This window comes from Chrysochloris asiatica, unplaced genomic scaffold, assembly GCF_000296735.1.
Source record: "Chrysochloris asiatica unplaced genomic scaffold, ChrAsi1.0 scaffold00239, whole genome shotgun sequence".
Taxonomy (NCBI): Eukaryota; Metazoa; Chordata; class Mammalia; order Afrosoricida; family Chrysochloridae; genus Chrysochloris; species Chrysochloris asiatica.
This window is the reverse complement of record NW_006408757.1, coordinates 719,364-743,861: the sequence shown is the minus strand read 5'-3', so window position 1 is coordinate 743,861 and position 24,498 is coordinate 719,364. Positions and strand designations below refer to the sequence as shown.

The 24,498-nt window shown below is 37.3% G+C and overlaps 1 protein-coding gene across 1 annotated transcript in view; it reads left to right on the top strand.

Annotated features, from left to right (window-relative positions):
- The window catches only part of LOC102820342 (histone deacetylase 8-like), a 508,909-nt gene that overhangs the window by 264,204 nt on the left and 220,207 nt on the right, over nt 1–24,498 (top strand). The window contains exons 7-8 of the mRNA XM_006873407.1: nt 3,792–3,964; nt 6,876–6,970. Coding sequence (XP_006873469.1) covers nt 3,792–3,964; nt 6,876–6,970 — 268 coding nt within the window. The remainder of the gene's footprint in view (nt 1–3,791; nt 3,965–6,875; nt 6,971–24,498) is intronic.

Below are 24,498 nucleotides of genomic sequence, written 5' to 3'. Positions count from 1 at the left end.
AAATGATATAAAAAGAAAAAAAAATTAAAAAAAAAAATCTGTAGCCTAATATGAGGTCTCTTTCCCTCCTTACAGCCCTCTACTTCTCTTTCCTGTGTTAAAAAACACAGGAACAAAAAGCAAACAAGAAAAGTTCAAGGCCTGCTCTTGGGCTGAGTATCTGTCGGCCGTTTGGTTTTACGTGTGTACTGTCTCTTTAAATTTCTAGAAGATCTATGCACATGCGTAGTAGAACCCTCTGAGGGTGGGGCTGTAGTATCCGTCAGCTCAGGCACCCCTATAGTCACCAGAATGGAGGTATGCAGACAGCAAGAGACCAACGAAAAGATACCCCAAAAAAAAGAATACAAAGAATGTCCACACCTCTATCTCTGTGACTCTGTCAGGCGTCCGTGGCTGCTCTGATCCTTTCCCCGCTTGGCCCCACACAGAATGGCGGCTCCTGAAGCAGCTGAGTGTCCCAAACCAGGAAGCAATGGATTTCTTGCTTCTGCCACAAACTCCCCACTGTAAGTCTTCCAACCTTCTAAATATTCCTTTATATATGGTTCAGAGTACTGGGACCATTCCCTGAGCCTTCTTGGTCCTGTAGTATGTGTTGTTCTCGGCAGAGCTCATCACTACACTTCCACCTGATCCGCCATCTTTTTCCGGAATCCCTCTTCCTAACTTTTGGTGTTTCCTGGCAATCCTTGACATCCCTGGAGTTTTAGCTCCAATCTCTGCTTCCATATTCATATGACCTTATTCTCTGTGTCACTGTGTTTTCTTGTCTTTGAAGGATGCGTTATTGGATTTAGGGCCCACTTTAATCAGTCTGATGTAAGCTTAAACCAACTTTATATGTGCAGAGACCGTATTTCCATTCAAAGTCACATTATGAGATTTTGGATGGACATGAATTTTGTAGGATAAGCACTGGACCAAAAGGTTAGTTTGAACTGCATGGTCAGCGGTTCAAACTAACCAGCCACCATACAGGGCCATTATGAGTAAGAACCGACTCGATGACACTTAACAACAACAACAGTTCAACCCACTGGACTGCTAACCACAATGTCAGCATTTCAAACCCACCAGTTGCTCCTTGGAAATAATAGCATTCAACCCATTGCAGTAGCTATATGCTGTTTTGTAACATGTATAGACATGCATAACCACCACCACCATCAAACTACATGACGATCATTACCACATGTCTCCCTCAAGCTACCCCACTATAGTCACACCCATCTCTGTTCCATGGCAACCATTAATCTATTAGCCACCTTTATGTTAATTCACAAAAGTTACATAAATGGAATCATGTAGTATGTGTTCTTTTGAGATTGACTTTTTTTTCACTAAACGTAATTTCCTTGAAGTTCATCCAAAGTGTTGCTTGTATCAGTACATTTTTATTGCTGAATGGTATTTCACCGTATGGATGTACTACAGTTTGTTTAACCATTCACCTGCTGAAGGACATTTGGGTATGTTCCAATTTGGGGCTAATTATAAATAAAACTTCCATAAACATTCATGTACAAATTCTGACATTAAAGTAAGTCATTATATCTCTGTAATAAATGTCCAAGAGTATAATTGGGTCATATGGTAAATTTATTTTTAGTTTTGGCAAAAACTGCCAAACTATTTTCCAGAACGTCTGTAGCATTTTATATTCCTACCAGCACTGTATATATGATCTAGTTCGTCCACATCTTTACTGACATTTTCATGTTATCATTGTTTTTCATTTTAGCCATTTTGATAGGTATCTCATTATATTTCTTCTCATCTTTTAAAATATAAGTCAAGAGTTACCTTTATGGAGATTTTCCTAACATATTTTGGAAACTCCTTCTGTGCCATCTCTAATTCTTCATTTATTATTGTATTTTGATTATTTACTCACATAATCTGTTTGTTTCCCTCTATTCTAAGCTGCATGAAGGTAGGAGATGTACCATATTAATATTTGTTTCTGCAGCATAGTGCAGTTACAAGATGGGCACACAGTCAACACTCAGTATATATATGCTAAGAGAAGGAAATAATTTTTAAAGTTAGTCTTGCTTACCTCCCCCCTTTTCCCCATTAAGCTATAAATCTTTTAGAATAGAAACCATGACTTTTTCTGTATATCCCAGCAGCAACTCATAGGGTACTCTGTACATGCAGATACTCAATAACTGTTGGCTGACTATTCAGATGGCTTATCTTCCTTCTGCACCCAGGAGATAAAAAGGGAGAATAGATGTTGAGTATTCCTATATTAAGGATCATGTCCTACTATTTTTATAATATTATTTTAATCTCCACAATCACGCAATACTTGTCTCTATGTAGATGAGAAAGGAAAACATAACAATCCTTTGATGTAAAGAATGTGCCTGTAGTCTGAGCACTTTTCAATAGTTTCAGTGCCTTGGTTACATATGAATTTAGAAGGCTTTCCTTTCATAGCCCTAAATTCCTTTTGCATTTTCTGAAAGATCTGGGATATTTCTGTCTTAACTGCACTGGTCTAATTTGACATGCTCAGTATGAGCGGGTCGTTAGCCCCAACATTTTTTATCACTTTTCGACTCTGTATTTTCTCAGCTCTGAAGTATGTTAATTTGCACTTGTTTATATGTTTCTATAGGAGTTATTCCAGCTCCTGAGGACTGGTGTGTGTTTTGTCTGGGAAGTAGATTGCAAGTCTCTTGAGAGCAGGGACCTTTTCAGTGTTCAATTAATAATTATATTGGAAGCCTTACTAAAATCATCTGTCTTACTGACCTCTTCCTTCCATTTATAAGGCTTTATTGCAAAAAGCAGTTAGCTTGAGTTGGTAGCACTAAATGAGTCTACCCAAAATTATGCTCATAATTATTTAGTATAATTTGTTCTATAGTGTGCTTTCAGATTTATACTTCTGGATCTGTTGTTATAGTTACCTTTCTTGTAATACCCTGGTTGCATATGAATTTGAGAGGACAGCATCTCTTATCCTTGGATTCCTTTTATATAGTAAAAAGTAAGCCGATAACTTTTTTGTTTTCCACAGCATGTACTTACATGCAGGCCCCATTAATAACTAGGTGAGTCCTGGTGTGGCAGTGTAGGATAAGCATTGGACTGCTAACCACAAGATCAGCAGTTCAAACCCACCAACCACTCCTCGGAGACCCTATAAAAGGGTGCTACAACTTGATGGCACTTAACAACAATGACAACAAAACTCCAAGCACATTTGCAATCATAAGTTATTAGAAATAATCTTTCATTATTGTACCTATGTCTTGTTTTTCTACGTTTTAAAATGGAGAAAATGTGTATGATATATCCTAAAACGGTTGAAGATGAATTTATATAAATAGTTAAAGCAAATGTGAGTTCTAAAACACAAGGGCAAATTTGGCCCTTGTAGAGGATGGAGATGGAGTCTTTTTATACCTTAATAAAGTCAGCTTTATTAAGGTATAAAAAGAACCCCAGTAGCACATTGGTTAAAGCATTCAGCTGTCAACCCAAAAGTTGATAGTTAGAACCCACCAGCCACTGTGTGGGAGAAAGATGTAGCAGTTTGCTTTCATAAAGATTTACTGTAATGGAAACTCTATGAGAGCAGTTCTACTCTATCCTACTGGGTCACTATGAGTTGGAACCAACTTTGATGGCACTGAGTTTGGCTTTATTGTTGTTGGTTTGGAAGTATTTGCTGATCCAGCTATACCCCCACAAGTTTCCCACCAGTACCATTACCTCCAGACTAAACTGGCTTATCTTTTTCTGACATTTTGTATCCTTTCTCTTTTCTACAGTGTACTAAAGGAGGTATTTGTAGCCTTTAATCCCAAAGCAGTGGTTTTACAACTGGGAGCTGATACAATAGCTGGGGACCCCATGTGCTCTTTTAACATGACTCCATTGGGCATTGGCAAGTGTCTTAAGTACGTCCTTCAGTGGCAATTGGCAACACTCATTTTGGGAGGAGGTGAGTACAAAGGAAGATCACAGGAGAATTTGTTGACCTTCCTCTACATTTTTTCCGTTGACACTGAGTTAGACTTGGTTTTCTTAGATTGAATAATAACAACCTTCCTGAGTACCTAGTCAATGAAATTTGCTACTTCCTCAGTTCAGCATAAAGAAAATATTCTGACTTACTTTTCTCCTCAGCTTGATACTCTAAAGTCTAAGTTTCAGTACCTGAAGTAAAAGTTCTTCGGTTAAAGGTTACCTCAAATCTTATAATAGAAGATGTTAATCCCATTGAATTTTGATCAATCTTCTCTCAGTATCATCTTTGATTCTCAGTTCTAATAATCATCTTTAGATATAAAAACTCTGACCTTACTTGTATATAATCAGTAAAAACATGAACCTTACTTATAAGTAGTAAACACATGAAGTAAATAGCTAAACTGAGATCAAGAATAGCTGCTCTCCTCCTCAAAAAAAAGCCATGAACTTGTTATAATGAAGCAAAGATGTGAGTTCCAAAGAGTCTCTTGGGCATTTTTATCTTCATTGTATACTTGTGGTTTGTTATTACTTGACCAACAGAAAGCTGACTCCATTCAATTGTTGTTGCTGTTGTTAAGTGCTGTTTAATTAGTTCCAACCTATAGTGACCCTGTGTAGGGTGTCTGTGGAGTGACTGGTGAGCTTGAACCACTGACCTTGTGGATCAAAGCGACTTTGCAGTCCAGCACATTAACCTACAGTGCCACACCATGACTCCATTCAATAGAAACTTTTAGACATTTGTGAAAGATGTATGTAGCCTTTAATCCCAAAGCGCCTTTCACAGTTTCAGTCACCTTTGATGGTACCTTGCTTAGAATTTTCTGTCTACCTATCTGAGACAATCTTTATTTCACTGGCTAAATGTATTGGTGTGTTAAAATAACATGATAAGCAAATTGATCTTAAAATATATGTCTTAAGAGACAGCTAATAATTCGTTGAATTTTTGGTTTGTTTTTGTTTTTGATTTTGTTAACCTGTTGTAAAAAACAAATTGGAAGAAATTGGACAGGTCAGCTTAAAAGGTTATGATAACTGTTTCATGAAATCCCAAAGTGATAATCTTGATAGATTTTCTCTAAGGATACAGGAAGATCATTATGAAGGATTATTATGAAGAAATGTTCAGAAAGTTGAAAACTACATTGGTGAGAAAAAGGCCAGGAAAGTCGTACCAACTGTATACCAGCTCATTATTCAAGGGTAACAAGGACTGTCCTATATTGCATTGAGAAACCTTACCCCATCCACCCTACAGTCCTGATCTTGTCCCTCAGACTTTTTTTTGTACCCCAAATTCAAGGAACATCGTAAAAGGAACACAATTTGAATCACTTGAGGATGTCAAAACTGTCATTTTGATGTGATGTAAAACAAAGAGTATAAAATTCTTCAGAGAAGTGTTAGACAGATGGAAACACCCCGTTAGAAGTATGTAGACCTAGATGAAGGATATGTCAAGAAACAGTAGCTTAACAAATTGATATTTTTCTCTAATACAGGTGTCTATGATTTTATAGCAATACTTTTTGACTTCACCTTGTATATAGCAGAGTTTGCTCTAGGGCAATCTTTTTGTTGTTCAGTTTTTCTCCTAGAATTAAACATTCTTAGCCCCTAAAAACAAATATGCAATTAGTAGAGAAACTTCATCCTAAAGCATTAGCGGGCCCTGTTGAGCCTAAAAGACACATGCTGGAAACCTCCAGCATCCTTTACATTTTAAGTAATAGGAAGGTTTTTTAAAATGGTGACCATATATCCCAGTTTATACCTGTTATTCCAATGTAATTACTAATAATGTCCTCTGTTGCTCTTAAAAGTAAACCATTTTGACAATAAATTACATGGTATGGCACTGTAGGATCAGCACTGGACTAGGAACAACAAGGTTGGCAGTTCAAACCCATCACCTACTCCTCGGAAACCCTATACAGGGTTGCTATGAGTCGGAACCAACTTGACAGTACTTAACAATAACAATGACAACAACCTAAAATAGACCTGACTCAATTTCCCCAAAGCTGCCTTGGTTTTGGGAAATCATTCCATTTTACCCCTGTTGTTGTGTGCCATCGAGTTGTTTCTGACTCATGGCAACCCTATATAGGGTTTCCGTGAGTAGCTGGTGGGTTTGAACTGCTGTGCTTATCCTACAGTGACACATTTTGCACCCACAGTCTTAGAATATAGCTGAAAGCCAACATTCTAATGCCGTATGGCAGAATACATCTCTTTAGCACAAAAATATGCTGATTACTAGATACTATAATATGGTTGCTCAGTGACTGTGGCAAGACCTGGCAAGATAGATCAGAACCTCAATATAAAGAGTCTTCCTCATCTAAATTATCTTTCATCTCTGGCCCTAGGCCTGAGTTTACGGGATAAAAGAATGTCAATATTAAAAGAAGGGAGTGTTTCTGTCAGCATTTAGTTTTTCTGTTTCCTGTATTTTTAGGACTATATCTTCTAATAGCTTTAAAATATAAATCACACCCAGCAGTCATTTTATGGAATTGTTGTAAAACGCATTACAGAAACCTTCACATTCGATAGGTCATCTGAAGAGATCTGCATTTCAGGGATCTAAATCTTGGAAATAGCTCTTGAAGGAATTGTAGAGCTTATATTCATCAGGTGGATATCTTGGACTTCCCAGTTCTACAATGTACATTATCTCACTGGTCCACTAACGATTACCTGCTAGGTGGTTTTAAAATATCATGAAGGGATGTTTAGATGAAATTCTGCACATTAAAGTTTTCTTTTTAGCCCTTCTATTAAAACATTTTTCTTTCCTTCCTTACTCCCCTTCCCTCTCCTGCTGTTTTGTGACTGTTCTTTCGTAACTTCACAATTCTTGATGGAGACAGGAGGCTACAACCTTGCCAACACAGCTCGATGCTGGACATACTTGACCGGGGTCATACTAGGCAAAACACTGTCCTCTGAGATCCCAGATCATGAGGTAAGTAAGACTCTGACAAGTCCTCTCTTTTTTAAGGGGAAGAGCTGAGTCATCCCACCTAATCAAAATCACGTCCTCACCACTCAATACTGTTTTGTTGAGAGACACTCCAATAACAATAACATACTGTCTTGGCGGAATAGTAGACTCTTGTTCCAAAATATCCAAGATCTTCTGCCTTTTTTTTTTTTTTTAACAAGAGATCTCACAGGCCAACCAACTTTAATTTCTCAATTAATTATAGAGACTGTGAGAAGGGGTCACCTGTTCACACAAAGAACTCTTTAGAATATGTGCACATTTTTCTCCCCCAGCCTGAGAAAGAAGGGACTTTTTTTTTTTTTTCTTTTTAGTGAAGCTGGGTTTTCTTGTCTTTTGGGGTGGGGGGAGGAAGTCCCTTAGATAGTATGTAGCACATGTTCTTCAGTGGTTGTTCTGGATTTTCAATTTTCTTAGACTAAAGTAAAATTTAAGAAGCACGTAATTACTGCAAAGACAGGTCTGATGTTTTTCTAGCAATTAGGGGGCAGGACGATCCCAGATGTGAAACATGTCATGTGAGTTTTCTTTAGCCATATGAGATGGGGTTTAAGTTTTCCAAGGCAAAGATGTCTGCCCTGGTTTTCCCAAAACAATTTAATCCAAAGCTGCCTGGGACCTGTGAGTGTGCTGATAATTCCCATCCACCCCCACACCTGACAGGAAGAATGCCATCACAGCTGAGGATGTGGAACTGTAGAACTGTGCAACTTAAAATAATAAACCAGTGCATACAGCCCCACCTTCTCAAGCCATTCCCAAGGATGGTTCTGTGGTTATAGCATGATTCCTATCAAATGCAGAAGCTATACATGCGGGAACATTAGAATTTTCAGAGTTGCTATTTTTTTTTTCAATTAGAAACTGCTTGAATTCATTTCTATTGATATTTTTTCTAGCCACAGGTAAGGTATAATGTGTATCTTATTAAAACTATCCAATGTGTCTAGAATACAAATAGAAGGTGCACTATAATTTGAGTTAATTTGTTGGTGTCAGGGTTAATGTATTTTTTCTTGACTTACTTTTATTCAGTACTTGGAAACTTTATGAAATATAAAGTTAAGTACTGTGGCTAAATACAGTTCTTCTTACTGCTGTGGGAATATAAGAAACTGTATTTTAGTTTAAAGCGCTGAGGTATTTTTTTAGATCTGTTTTAAAGTCAGAAAGTTATGTCAGAAAGCAGTTTTAAGCTTGGAGTAAGAGTGACTGTTCTTTGCCTAGGAAGCAGTAGGAAACTATCCACAGATTCATTTATGTTAAAAGGCTGATAAAAATTTAATAAAGATTTATGCTTACTCTGGTAACGATGGGCTCAAATACAGCAATGATTGTGAGAATGGTACAGGACAAGGCTGTATTTCCTTCTGTTGTACATAGGGTCGCTCTGAGTCGAAACTGACGCAACTGCACCTAACAAAAACCACTGGTACCTAGAGAAGCTGTATACCCTTATGGACTTGAGCTTGACAGATGTTCTGTCATTATACTAAAATATTCTGTGAGATTAAATGAGATATATGTTAACTGTCAAACACACAATTCCTGGCACAGTAAGAGGTACTTTTTTTTTTTTTTTTTTAATATCCTACTGTGAATTATGTGATAGTCTTCATGGGAGGACATTAGCTTCACATTGATCCCATTGTATATCATTTTCTTGCCATGGTTACAATCACCCCCATGCACCATCCATCAACCAAAGGGTATACCCCGCAAGCCTGCCCACACACCCCCCACACCCCCGCACCCCGGTCCAAAGTCCCCAGCTGCTCCATCTCTCCACGCCATCATCTCTGCCTCCATCTCTGGCATCACTGCCTCTCTGGATAGGGTTCCGCTCTGCGCTCTTCTCCCTTGATGGTCCCAGGGACCTCCACTCCTAGACTGCAAAGTCAATCACTCTCCTCCCTTTGCCACAAAACGTCTACCTTTACATTTCCAGCCCTAACAATCAGTCCTGATAATAATTATTCAATATTGTATCACAAGAGACCTATCCGCATCTCCTTTCGTCAGCCCCGCCCAGGCAGATTGGATACTACTCAGTGGAGATTCCACCTTGCTCCATGCCCTCTGGATCTAGGTTCCCTTTTGAAAGCTTGTAAGCCAGTCACTTCTTGCCTCTGTAGCCCCCCCATTCTGGGTAGCCAATGTCCACGTTGCCCATACCTGCCCTTTCCGTGTGTGGAGGAGGGTGGGAGTGATTCTCGCCGTGAAGATTTGTTCCCTTCCTTGAGCTACTGCTTCCATAAGTGTAGATCAAGTTCATAAAATTGTGTCAGATTATTCTCTTTTTCCTCTGGTTGAAGTCTGATCATCCAGTCAAGTGGGTATTATCTGCAAGTGTGGGTGTACCTATGCATGTGCCCAGTAAGAGGTACTTTTAAATTGCAAGTTTTCTCCTTCCTTTTGTGCTCCTAGCTACTTATACCCGCACATTTATAACTATAACATTCATACATTTGTACAAACCCTTTTTGAGTTCCTTCTGTCACATCCTTCTGCTGTTATCCAAGAAGGAACAAAGAAGAAAATGAAAGTGACAGTCTTCAGGGTACAATAAAATAATATATATTTTTTTAAATTGCCAAAAATAGACTACCCAGTGTTTGTGTGTATGTGTGTGTGTATATATATATAAAACTTTCATGTTCGACATCAAGGTTGTTTCCTTTTTTTGACTGTTAATTAATAAAGTTACTATAACGTGCATGTACGAATCTTTGTGTGCTGGGTCATAGAATACATGCTTCCTTTATTTTATAAAATTTTTGTTTTCCAAAGTGATTTTGCCATTTTACACGTTCATCAACAATGTATGAGAGTTCTAGTTGCTCTGCATTCTTACTAATACTTGATAATGCTTGTCTTTTTAAGTTTAGCCTTTCTGGCAGATATAATTGTATTTTTTAATTTGCTTTTATTTCTGTGATGACAAATGATGTGGAATACCATTTCATGTGCTTATTCACCATGCATACAGCTTCTTTTATGAAGTCAAGTATTTTGCATAATTTTATTATAATATTTATCTCCTATTAAGATGTCAGAGTTGTCTGATATGTGTGTTATGAATTTTTCAACAATATGTGGTTTTCCTACTTATTTTGTTGATGTCTTTAAATGAGCAGAAAATTTAATTTTTATAAGGTTGGATTTATCTCTCTTTTTTTAATGGCTAATGCTTTCTGCACCTTCTAAAAAATTTCTGCCATTCCCAAGGTCATGAAGATATATTCCTGTTTTGTTTTTTAAAACTTTGTATTGTGAATTGAGGGAAGGTTTACAGAGCAGATCATCAGTTTTACATTCAACAAATATCATACTTTGCTTCATTACTATGATTTCAGTCCCTTACATGCACCATCAGTTAGCAGTATTTACTTCTTTTCACTTTAGCTCTTGCATCCCCGTGTCTCCCCCACCTTCATCTTTCCTCTGCCAACCTCTGTTTTGTTGTATATTGCCTGCCCTGTCACCCATGTTAACATGTGTCTACCCTCTAGCAAATTAATGATTTTCTCTCTCTGCCCCGCACCTCTGGTCGGAAAGCCCTATAAATGGTCACTATGAGTTGGAATCGACTCAACAGCATTAACAACAACAGTAGATTATGCTGTTGGTGTTGTTTTAATGTTAAATTAACCTTGCATATCCGAGATAAATCATACTTGGTTGTGATAAATTGTTCTTTTTCTCTATTCCTAGAAACAGTTTGCTAAAATTTTGTCAAGAACTTTTGCATTTTTTTGTGATAAACATATATGTTACATGCAATTTGTCATGACAACATTTTTTGCATGTATAGTTCAGTGTCATGAATTATATTCATCATGTTGTTCTACGTTCACTGCAATCCATTCCCAAATTCTTCTTAACCCTTTACAGAAGCTCAGTATTTCCTAGACAATATGCCCTACTTTTCTCCTCTCTCCCACCTGCCCCTGGTACCCTCTAATAAATTTTGGTCTCTATAAACTTGCCTATTCTATATATTTCATTTAGATGGGATCATAGAAATACAGTATTTGGCCCTTTGTAGATGACTTATTTCATTCAGCATAATGTTTTCAAGACTCATCCATGTTGTATCATGTATCAGGACTTCATTTTTCTTTATCACATATTGTTTATCTACTCTCCTATTGATGGACATTTAAGCTGTTTTCATGTTTTGGCTGTTGTGAATAATGAACTTTGGTATACAAGTATCCATTTGCATTCCTTTTTTCAATTCCTTGGGGGTATAAACCTAGGGATGCCATTGCTGGATTACACAATAGCTCTTTGTTTAACTTTCTGAGGAACTGCCAAACTCTTTATTCACAGTAGCTGTACCATCTTGCAGTCAATCACACCAGGAATAAATGAGAGTTTCTATTTCTCAACATCCTCACCAAATACCTCTTGTTTTCTGATTTTTAAAAATTATACCCATTTTAAGATGCAAAGTGATATTTCATTATTGTTTGATTTTATTCACAGCCCCTAATGAGTAAGAACTTTGTGCATCTTTCTTTTCATGTGCTTGTTGGCCATCTGCATTTTTCCTCTGGTGAAATATCTCAAGTCCTTTGACTATTTTTTAAATTAGGTTATCTATATTTTGTTGTTAAATTGTAGGAGTTCTGTGTATTAAACCCTTATCAGATATATACTTACATACTAAGCTACACTGAAGGCATTGGCAAAAACCAAGGATCCAAGAATTGACAGAATACAAACTGAAATCTTTCAACAAGCTGATGCAGCACTTCAGGCACTCACTTATCTATGCCAAGAAATTTGGAAGACAGCTACTTGGAAGACATCTATATCTGTGATCATTCCAAAGAGAGGTGACTCAACAGGATGCAGAAATCCTCAAACAGTATGCAGGTAAAACTTTGCTGAAGATGATTTTAAAATGGTTTCAGCAGTACATTTACAGAGAACTGCCAGAAATTCAAGCTGGATTCAGAAAAGGACATGGAACCAAGGATATAATTGGATCTTAGATGAAAGCAGAGAATACCAGAAAAGCTATGCAGAGGCTTTTGACTTTGTAGATAATGACAAATTTTGGATAACATTTTGAAGAATGGATATTCTAGAATACATAATGGTACTAATGAGAAACCTGAGCAAAGACCAAGAGGCAGTTGTTAGAACAAAACAAAGGGATACGGATTAAAATCAGGAAAGATGTGTGCAAGAGTTGTATTCTTTCACCATACTTATTCAGTCTGCATGCTGAGCAGATAATCCGAGAAACTGCATTATATGAAGAATGTGGCATCAGGATTGGAGGAAGACTCATTAACAACCTGTGATATGCAAATGATACAACCTTGCTTGCAAAGAGGACTTAAAATACTTACTGATGAAGATCAAACATTACAACCTTCAGTATGGATTGTACTTCAATGAAAATAAAACAGAAATTCTTACAACTATACCAATAAATAACGTCATGATGAATAGAGAAACAATTGAAGTTGTCAAAGACTTCATTTTGCTTGAATCCACAATCAGCACTCATGGAAGCAGCAGTCAGGAAATCAAATGATGTATTGCATTAGGCAAATCTGTTGCACAATAATTCTTTAAAATGTTAAACAGCAAAGATGTCGCATTGAGGACATCGGTTGCCACATACTTTAAGTTGCCTAATGTGTATATAAAAGTTGGGCAATGAATAAGGCAGACAAACCATAGATGAATCAATGCATTTGCATTATAGTGTTGGAAAAGAATATTAAAAGTGCCATGGAGTGCCCTGGTAGAAGATTAAACAAATCTATGTTGGAAGAAATACAGTCAGATGATCCTTAGAAGCCAGGATGGCTTATTATTAGGTGGGACTAGTCCATAGACAAGGACCTCATGCTTGGAAAAGTGGAAGGTTAGCTAAAAAGAGTTAGACCCCGAATGAGATGGATTGACACTGAGCAGCAATGGCTCAAACGTAACAACAATTGGAAGGATGGCACAGGACTGGGTAGTGTTCTAGTCTGTTGTGCTATGAAGTCATTATGAGTCAGAACCTACTCTATTACACCTAACAGTAATAACAAGAGCAATAACTTACCAGTTGCCATGAGGTACATTTTGACTCATGGCGACCCCGTGTGTGTCAAAGTAAAACTGTGACCTGTGTGGTTTTCAGTAGCTGATTCTTTTGAAGTAGATTGGCAGGGCTTTCTCCCAATCTGTAGGTTGAATGTTCTTTGTTGAAAAAGGCCTTTAATGAACAAAGCATTTTAATTTTGATGAAGTCCAGTTTATCCATTTTGTCTGTTATTGCTTGTGCTTTTGGTGTCATATCTGAGACTTCTTATTAAAAACTTACTGCTGAAACATTACCCCTATGTTTTCTTTCAAGAGTTTTATGGTTTTCGTTTTTCCATTTAGGTCCTTGATCCATTTTGAGATACTTTTCATATGTGTCGTGATCAATGTGTCCATGTTCATTCTCTTAGATGTGTAAATCCAGTTATCCCAGCACCATTTTAAAAATAATTTATTTTTTTTTTCTTATAAATGTACTCAGTAGAACATACACCAGTTCAACAATGTCTACATGTATAATTCGGTAACATTGAATATATTTTTCAAGTTGTAAAACCATTCTTACCCTCCTTTCCAAATTGTGCCTCCCTCATTAGCATAAACTCACTGCTCCCAAATTTTCATATCTAATCTTTCAAGTGCTGTTGTCAGTTTGTTACCACATAAAAGAACACAGTGATCATAGGAGATGGAGCAAGATGGCAGACTAGGCAGAAAGGCTGTACGGATCCTCTACAACAAAGATATGGCAAACCAAATGAGACAGATGCAGATGATAGTCCTAAAACTCTGAGCTTCAGATGAAGAGGCATAGAAGTAGATTGAATGCTTACTAGGGCAGAGAGCTAAGCAGTCAAAAAGAATTAACTCCCGAGTTGTAGCAGCTGACAGGACCTCCATAGCCATCTTGAGATTTTGTGAGTAGCTTCAAAGACCAGAAAACATATTTGCATTGCAGAAACCAACCTGTGGCTTACAGACAATGGTGTGATATGTTTCTTGTTCCCCACACACCCCTGGTGATGAGAGGTAAGGCCTGCTTCCATTAGCATACAACCTCAGGGAAGCTCCTACTCTCCAGGTGGTCTGAAGCACATATGGAGGTGAGCACTGAGGTTGTGTGCCCCATTAAAAGAAGTAGGAGCTATCCACAGTACACCCTCTTGGTCAGGCCCTGCTGCAAATCTTCAACATCAGCCCTGTCCAGCCCTGGACTAGCTCTCACTAGGAGAAGCAGCCTGACAGACATGCGGGTTAGATAACAAAAAGAAAAAGAAAGAAAGAAATGCTGATGATCGGTGCAGGCTAGCTAGGTGCAATGTGGCCATCTTGAACTTTCCTGGATGGCTGTGGAGGCAAGAGTCCAGTAGGTGGTGCAGAGGCATGCCACTTATTGGTAGAGAAAAAGCCAATTCCATTTTTTTCTTTATTCTATTACTATTTCACTGTTGTTTGCTGGTTTGTTGTTTGTTGTTCTTCTCTCCTATATGTGTATTTTCTCTTCTTGCCTCACCTGAAAGGAGACAGCAACTGAGGCCATTCAGCCTAGCCAAAGTTGTACCCTCTACAATCTCACCAATTGGACAAGAGCCAATATGAGTTGCTATACAGTGGATCAATGACAACAACCAACATAAACTAAATCAGCCCTGAACTGAACTGACTTCTTTGCTCTTGTATACTTTGAAGAGGTCTTGTGCAGCAGATTTGCCTAATGCAATATGTCATTTGATTTCTTGACTGCCACTTCCATGAATATTAATGGTGGATCCAAACAAAATGAAGTCTTTACAACTTCAATCTTTTCTCCACTCAGCATTATGTTATTTATTGGTCAAGTAGTGAGGATTTTTGTTTTCTTTTCATTGAGGTACAACCCATAGGGAAGATTGTGGTCTTTAATCTTTATCAGAATTTTAAGTCCTCTTCACATTCAGCAAGCAAGTTTGTATCATCTGCATATTGCAGGCTGTTAATGAGACTTCCTCCAACCCTGATGCCATGTTGTTTTTCTTTTTCTTTTTCATATAATACAGCTTCTCGAATTATTTGCTCTGCGTACAGATTGAATAAGTTTGGTGAAACAATACAAACCTGACAAATACCTTTCTTAATTTTAAATCATTCTATGTTCGCTTGTTCTGTTCAAACAACTGCCTCTTGATCTATGTACAAGTTCCTCATGAACACAATTAAGTATTCTGGATTACTCAGTCTGTGCAATGTTGTCCATAGCTTGTCATGATCCACATAATTGAAAGCCTTTGTGTAGTCAATGAAGCACAGGTTCAAGAGAAAATATATCAGTTTGAGGACTAAGGTGTGCCTGACCCAAACCATGGTTGTTGTTTGTTTAAAAAAAAAAAAAAAAAACTCATATGCATGTGAAAGTTAGACAATGAATAAAAAGACTGTAGAAGATTTGATGCATTTGAGTTATGGTGTTGGTGGAGACTATTAAATATACCATAGACTTCCAGAAGAACAAAAAATATGTGTTGAAGTGCAGCCAAAATGCTCCTTAGAAACCAGGATGGCAAGACTTCGTCTCTCATACTTTGGACATGTTATCAGGAGGAACCAGTCCCTGGAGATGGACATCATTCTTAGTAAAGTGGAGGGTCAGCGAAAAAGACAAAAACCCCCAGTGAAATAGATTGGCACAGTGGCAGCAGCAACTATAGTGAGGTTGGCACAGGATTGGGCAGTATTTAGTTCTGGTGTGGATAAGGTTGCTGTGAGTCAGTACTGACTCAGCAGCACCTAACAACAACAATTAACTGACAAAAATTTTGAGGAAAACAAGGAAGAATTCAGAAAATAACTACAGGAACAATCAAAACAAAATAGATAAAGGATTGGTGATAATGCAGAACCTTCAAACAGAAATCCAGAAGATATCATAAATGGACAATACATTGAAAGGGCAAAGGAGTAGAGTTGAATCAATGGAAGCCAGAATTAGTAAGTTTGAAGATAAATCTCTCAATACCTGTAAGCTAGATGAACAATCAGAAAAAAGAAAGAAAAAAAAAATCAGAAGAAAGATTCATGTGGAACAACGTGAAGAGGAGTAACATACAAGTGATCAGAATCAGGAAGAGACAAAAGCACAGAAGTGAAAGATAAGATAAGCTTTCAAGAAGCTGAATGAACCCAAAACAGGATAGACAGACCCCAAAAGAATCTACAGAGTCATACCATAATCAAACTGTCCAAAATCAAAAACAAGAAAAGAATCCTGAAAGCAGCTCGAGAAAAATGAAATTTTACCTACAGTGGGAAACCAATAAGATTAAGCTCTGATTTCTCAGCAGAAACTATGGAGGCAAGGCAATGGAGAGACATATACAGAACTATGAAAGAAAAAAAGTGCCAACCAAGAAGCGCATACCCAACAAAACTGTGCCTCAATTGTGAAGGCAAGATTAGAACATTTCCAGATAAACAATAATTAAAGGAATTTGTAAAAACCAGGAGAATTTTACAAAAACATACTGAAGAGAGTCCTTCGGATTGAGAACCAATAACAACAAACAAAAACCAGAGATTGTCATACATGGCAACATCACCAAGAATTCAATCCCTATATAGAAGTATCTAAATAAAACAAAGCTATAAGACTAAAAAATTGGGAATCAGAGATATCAATTTATAATGAAGACAGCTACGAAGCAAAAAGAGGGTATAGTTACAGAATTACAAATGATGAGGAAGTCAAGTAGATATCAGCATAAAACAGACTATTTTTCAATGGAGAAGAAATTAATAAATTACATGACAGCCTCAAAGAAACTGCACCATTTTAATCAAATCAAGATAAGGAAAATCCATGAAGATTTTGTAAGCAGTCAAGCAATGAAGAAATTGAGAAGAAAATGCACAAACAAGACGTAAGCACAGGAAGACATATGGAACAGGGAAAGCTGCAGCACTTCCCCCTCCCCCCCCCCACAAAAAGCCAGCAAAATGCCTGCAGTCAATTCATACCTATTAATAATTACACTGAACGTCAATTGGTTAGATGCACCAGTCAAAAGACAGAGGAGCAGAATGGTTAAGACAGGATCCTTTTCTTAAACAGGGTCCTTCAATATGCATTCCACAAGATATACAACTTACACATAAAATCAAACATAGGTTAAAAATTAAAGAAAGAAAAGAATATATCAAGGTAATGGCAATAAAAAATTAGTAGGAGTGGCAATATTAATTTCTAATAAAATAGTCTTTAAGGCAAAAGCCAGCATAAGAGACAAAGAAGAACATTATCTCATGATCAAAGAGTAAATTAAATAATATCTATGTTAGCGCCTCAAAATATATGAATCAAAGTCTAATAGAATTGAAGAAAGAAATACACAACTCTGCAGTAATATTAGGAAATTTTAACACACCACTTTTGGTAAAGGACAGAAAAACTAGAAAGAAAATAAGCAAAGACACAGAGGAACCAAACAACACAGTCAACTTGACCTCATAGATTTATATAAAACATTCAACATAACACTAGAACAATACACATTCTTTCCCAGTGCACATGAAACATTCTCCAGAATAGACCATATGTTAGTCCACAAAGAAAGTCTCAATAAATTCAAAAACATGAAAATAAAGCAAAACATCTTCTCAGAATATAGCACTATAAAATTAGAAATTAGCAATAGGAAGATCAAAGAAATAAAATCAAATACATGGAAACTGAATAACACCCTGTTTAAAAGCTACTGGCTAATAGAACATATAAAAAAATTTTTAATTCCTTTAAGCAAATAAGAACGAAAACACAACATACCAAAAAGCAGTGCTAAGAGGGCAAGTTATAGCAATAAATACACAAAAAAGAAGAAAGAACCAAAAGCAACACATTAATACAAAATACCTAACAATTATGAAAAGATCAACTAATTAACCCTACAGTCACCAGAAAAAAAAAAAAAAAGAAATAATAAAGTTAGGGAGAAATAAATGGATTAGAAAACAGAAAAAGAAAGAATCAAGGCAAGAAGTTTGTTCTTTGAAAGGATTAATAAAATTGACTAATGGCAAATCTAACAAAAGAAAATGGAGAAGATGCAAATAACATGCATAAGAAACAATAGTTGTGACATCACAACAGAACCAATGGAAATTAAAAGGATAATTGTTGTTGTAAAGTGCCTTCAAGTCAGTTCCGACCCATAGCGACCCTGTATAGGGTTTCCAAGGAGCAGCTGGTGAGCTTGGACTAATGACCTTGCAGTTCAAACAGCTTTGCAGTCTGGCACATTAACCCACAGAGCCACACCAGGACTCCAGAAGGATAATGTTGTTGTTAAGTGCTGTTGAGTAGATTCTGACCCATAGCGACCCTGTATAGGGTTTCCGAGGAGCAGCTGGTGAGCTTGAACCGCCGACCTTGCAGTTCAAATGTCTTTGCAGTCTGGTGCATTAACCCACAGCGCCACACCAGGACTCCATAGAATACTATAAAAAAAATTCTACGCCAGTAAATTTGAAACTTAGAAGAAACTAGTAAATTTTTAGAAAAACACAACCTACCTAAACTAGCACAGTGAAGTAGAAAACTTGAACAGACCTATAACAAAAGAAGGCATTTATCAAGTAATTAGAAAACTCCCAACCAAAAAATTCCAGGTCCAGATGGATTTACAGTTGAATTTTACTGAACATTCAGAGAAAAGCTAACACCAATTTTACTGAAACTATTCCAGAAAATAGAAAAAATGGAAAACTTCTGAATACATTTTATGAGGCAAGCATACATAACCTTCATACTAAAACCAGGCACAGACATCACTAAAAAAAAAAAATTATAGACAAATATCCCTCATGAACATAGATGTAAAAATTCCCAACAATCTCTTAGCCAATATAATTCAACATATCAAAATAAATAAATAAATAACACATAATGATCAAGTAGGAGTCATATACCAGGGATGCAAGGATGGTGCAATATTAGAAAATCAACATAATCCACCATATAAATTAAAGGAAAAGAACCCCATGATCATATTGATTGATACAGAAAAGGCATTTGACAAAATCCAACACCCTTTCTTGATTTAAAAAAAAAAAAAGTGGGAATTGAAGGGAAATTCCACAACATAATTGAGAGCGGAGCTCTGGTAGCGTAGTGGTTACGAATTGGGCTGCGAACCGCAAGGTCACCAGTTTGAAACTACCAGATGTTCTGCGGGAGAAAGATGAGGCTTTCTGCTCCCGTAAAGATTTACAGCCTTGGAAACCCTGTACAGGGTAGCTATGAGTCAGAACCGACTCCATGGCACATAACAACAATAATACAATTCCAGCTCTGGTAGCGTAGTGGTTACGGATCGGGCTGCGAACCTCAAGGTCAGCAGTTCAAAACTACCATTGTTCCATGGGAGAAAACTGAGGCGTTCTGCTCACGTAAAGATTTACAGCCTTGGAAACCCTGTACAGGGTCGCTATGAGTCGAAACTGACTCCACGGCACACAACCACCACCACTATACAAATCCAGCAGCCAACATTACTCTAATTGGAGAGAAACTGAGATTATTCACTTTGAGAACAGAAACCAGACAAAGATGCCCTTATCACTACTCCTATTTAGATTGTGTTAGAAGTCTTCATCCAATCTATAAGGCAAGAAAGGAAAATGAAAGGCATCCAAATTGGCAAAGAAGTAAAGCTCTCTCTATTTACAATTGATATAATCCTATACATAGAAACCCCAAAGACTCAGCAAGAAAAGTATTGAAACTATTTAAAGATTCAACAAAGTGTTATGGTGCAAGATCAGTATACAAAAAGCAGTCAGAGTCCTCTATACTAATATGTTTTTTTTTTGTCGTTAGAGGCCATCAAGTCACTACCACCTCATAGCAACCCTATCACAACAGACCTAAGCACTGCCCAGTCCTTGGCCACCTTACAATCATTGCTACGTATGAGCCCATCACTGCCGTCACTGTGCCAATCCATCTCATTGGGCATCTTCCTCTTTTTCTCCTATCTTCCACTTTACCAAACATGATATCCTTCTCCAGTGACTCGTCTTTCCTGATAATAGGTCCAAAGAATGAGAGACGAAGTCTGGTCATCCTGGCTTCCAAAGAGCTTTCTGGCTGTACTTCCAATACAGATCTGTTTGCTATTTTTGTAGGCCATGGCACTTTTAGTATTCTCTTCCAATACCATAACTCAAATGCATCGATTCTTCTACAGTCTTCCTTATTCACTGTCCAACTTTCGCATGTATATGAGGTTATTGAAAATACCATGGCTTGGGTCAGGCACACCTGACATCTTTGCTCTTCAACACTAAAAGAGGTCTTGTGTAGCAGATTTGCATAATTCAAATGTAGACAGATCCAAAAAGCATATTAGGAAAACAACACAATTTACAATAGCTGCCCAAAAGATGAAATACTTAGGGATAAATACTAGGGATAAATCTAACCAGAGAAATAAGAGACCTATACAAAGAAAACTATAAAACACTACTATAATAAATCAAAAGAGATTTACAAAAATGGAAGAATAAACCATGCTCATGATTAGGAAGGCTTAACATTGTAGAAATGTCAGTACTACCCAAAGCAAGATATAATGCTATCCCAATCCAGATTCCAACCTCATTCTTTAAAGAGATAGAAAATATGATCACAAAATTTATATTGAAAGGAAAAAGATCTCACATAAGCAAAGTGCTGCTTAAAAAGAAGAACAAAGTTGGAAGCCTCTCACTCCCTGATCTCAAAAGTTACTGCACAGCCACAGCAGTCAAATAAGCCATATACTGGTATAACAAATGATATATAGATCAATGGAACAGAATTGAGAACCCTGAAATAAATTCATCCATATACAGTCAGGTGATCTTTGACAAAGAGCCAAAACATATTAAATGGGGAAGAGATAGTAAAAAGAGCCCACAGACTAATTTTTTTTTTTTTTTTTTGCTATGACAAGGAACTAACATCTAAAATTTATAGAAAACTACATCACCAGCAAACATATGAACAAATGTTCACAATCATTAGCCCTTAGAGAGATACAAATCAAAACAATGAGATATCATCTCATACCAACACTAATAACGAAGTTCAAAAAACCAGAAAACAACAAATGCTGGCAAGCTTGTGGAAAGACTCAGACCTTCCTATGTTGCTGGTGAGACTGTAAAATGTTTCAACCACTTGAGAAAACCATATGGCTTTTCCTCAGAAAGTTGGAAACAGAAATACCTTATGACCCAGCAATCCCTCTACTTGGTATATATCCACAAGAAATACAAGCCAGGAAACAAGTAGATACATGCAAACCGATGTTCATTATAGCACTACTCACAGTAGCAAAAAGATGGAGGCAGCCTAAATGTCCATCAGTAGAAGAATGGGTAAACAGAGGTTGATACGTACACACAATGGGATACTATGCAATGCTGAAGAATCAAGATGAATCTGTGAGTCACCTAATAGCATGCATAAACTCGGAGGATATTATGCTGATTTAAATAAGTCATTCACAAAAGGGCAAATATTGTATTGGTCCATTTTTGTAAAAACTGAAGAAAAGGTCTCCATATTAAAGAAACATCCTTTGTTGGTTACCAGGGGTGGGAGGGAAGGGAGAATAATTCATTGGTTTGATGGTAGCCACATGTTAGCTTGGGTAATGGGAAGGGCAATATACAAGAAGGGGGACAATATACAAGAAGAGGGAGGGTGGCAGGCAGAAAATGATGAAGACAGGTGAAGACATGGGGAGGTATGCATGGGCTAATGAGGGTAGAGATGGTGGTGGTGTGCCATCGATTTAGTTCCAACTCAGAGCGACCCTGCATAGGATTTCCAAGGCTGTAAATCTTTATGAGAGCAGAAAGCCTCATCTTTCTCCCAAGGAACGCCTGGTAGTTTTGAACTGCTGACCTTGAAATTAGCAGCCAGACTTGTAACCACTACGCCACCAGAGCTCCTTGAGGATAGAGGGAAATAGTGATATATACACAACCTTAGAACATCAGTGTTCTGTGTATAGATACATGGATTGAGATATAGGCCGAGTGGGTAAGGGAAGAAAAGTGTGATATATATGTATTTATATATTCCACAAATATATAAAAGTTTGAAATAGGATGTTGTTGTTAAGTGCCGTCGAGTAGATTCCGACCCATAGCGACCCTGTATAGGGTTTCCTAGAAGCAGCTAGAGCTTGAACCATGGACCTTGCAGTTCAAATGGCTTTGCAGTCTGGTTCATTAACCCACAGTGCCACACCAGGACTCCTGAAATAGGATATTTGTACATAAATATTTACGTTTCCTGCAAACACAAGTATGAATGTGGTGGAGTCAACAAAATGATGAAAAATTCCTAGATGTTATCAAACATATTAAGACAACGAGTCACTCAGGACCATAGTTTTAGGAGACACTGATTAGTTAGCATAACATAGTTTACAAAGACGATGTTCTGCATCCTACTTTGATGAGTATCATCTGGGATCTTGAAAGCTCATAAGCAGTCATCAAACATGCAGCTTTTGGTCTTTCCACATATGGAAGAAAGAAGAGTGATAAGAATTGAAGAAGGTTGGAGTCAGTTAGTCCAGTGGACTAATGGAACATGAGAAAATCAGTGTCCACGACTCAGACCAGAAGAACTAGATGAGACTGTGCCCAGCTACCAATACCAAATACTCTGAAAGGGTTCACTTTAGAGGGTCCTGGATAGAGTGGGAGAAAATGTGCAACAAAACTCAAAATTATTTAATTAAAGGAAAAAAATGGATTTACTAGTCAGAAACAATGGAGGAACTTGAAACTGTGGCCCTAGACCATTCTTCAGGCCTGGAAAGGAACTCACCCTAGTGACTAAGCAATTGATAGGTACATAGTGGGGCAACAATACTATTAAAGTATACTCACCACAGAATGATCAATTATTCCAAATTTAAAAGATAGTATTTCCCAAGGGACAAAGTTGATGGTGGGAGCAATGTAAATAGGAACCATAGGAATTGTTGCCTGGAGGGGATTGCAATCATTGAGATGAAACAAAGTGTATGCTTTATTGATGATCTTGTCTGTAAATCTTCACAATGTGTTTTTTTAAAAAATCACATTGTTCAAGGCAGACATTTTTTACTAGTTAAGATAAACTATTGTTTAGTTTTAAGAAGAGTTCAGGGTATATTTTTGGTTTAACATTCTAAATTATCTCAGAACACTAGTTTTGGTGATTCGTCAAGCATCCATGGCTCCAGAAATCTGGATTCCATGGGAATTTAAATTTTTGTTCTGTATTTTCTTTTTATTTTATAGCATCTTTGATCAAAACATTCAGGAATGATAGCCAGACATCATTCAGCACCATTTATTAAAGAGACTATTCATCTCCTATTGGGTTGACTTGGCACCCTGTTGAAAATCTGTTGTGCATAGATATACAAGTTTATTACTGAAAACTCAATTGTATTCCATTGGTTTTGTATATCTATTATTATACCAGTATCAAACTGTTTTTGTTACTATGTATTTATAGTATATTTTGATATCAAGACATGTGAGTTCTTCTACTTTGTTCTTTTCCCAATTTTATTCAGGGCCTCTCGCAGTTCAGTATAAATTGGAGGATCAACTTTTCCATTTCTGCAAAGTAGGCTGTTGGAATTTTGACAAAGATTATGCTGAATCTATATATTGTTTTGGAGTCTTGGTGTGCCACTATGGGTTAATGCGCTGGACTGCAAAGTTGGTTTGAACCGCAGGATCAGCAGTTCAAGCTCACCAGCCTCTCCTCAGAAACCCTATATAAGGTTGCTATGGTTCGACGGTACTTAACAGCAACAACAATGTATTGTTCTAGGTAGTATTGACATTTTAACAATATCAAGACTTCCACTCCATTAGCATGGACTATCATTCCATTGACTTAGCTCTTCTTTACTTTTTTCCAGTAATTCATTGTAATTTTCGCTGCACAAGTCTTTCCTCTCCTTGATTAAATGTATTCCTCATATACACTTTTCGCGATTTCAGTTACTTGAAGAGTCAACTTCAGTCCAAAAATATTTAAATTGGGATTCATTCTTAATAGCCATTCTACTCCATTTTGGAGTAAGCTTCCTCCTCCTCCACTGGGTGTGAGTCTTAGAAATGGAATTGGGTGAGCAGTTGTGCACTTTCGGCATCTGATAGATTAAAACTATCCACCCAGGTCACTCTGTTGTATATATGTATAAGATAAAACATGCATATATATAGGGTTCAGTACTATCCACTGTTTTTGTTGTTGTTGTTAGGTGCCATCGAGTCGGAACCGACTCATATTGACCCCACCACCGCTGCCAAACTTGACACCATCAATGATGCCACCTGGCTGATCCATCTCGTTGGGGGTCTTCCTCTTTTTCTCTGACCCTCCATCTTACCCAGCA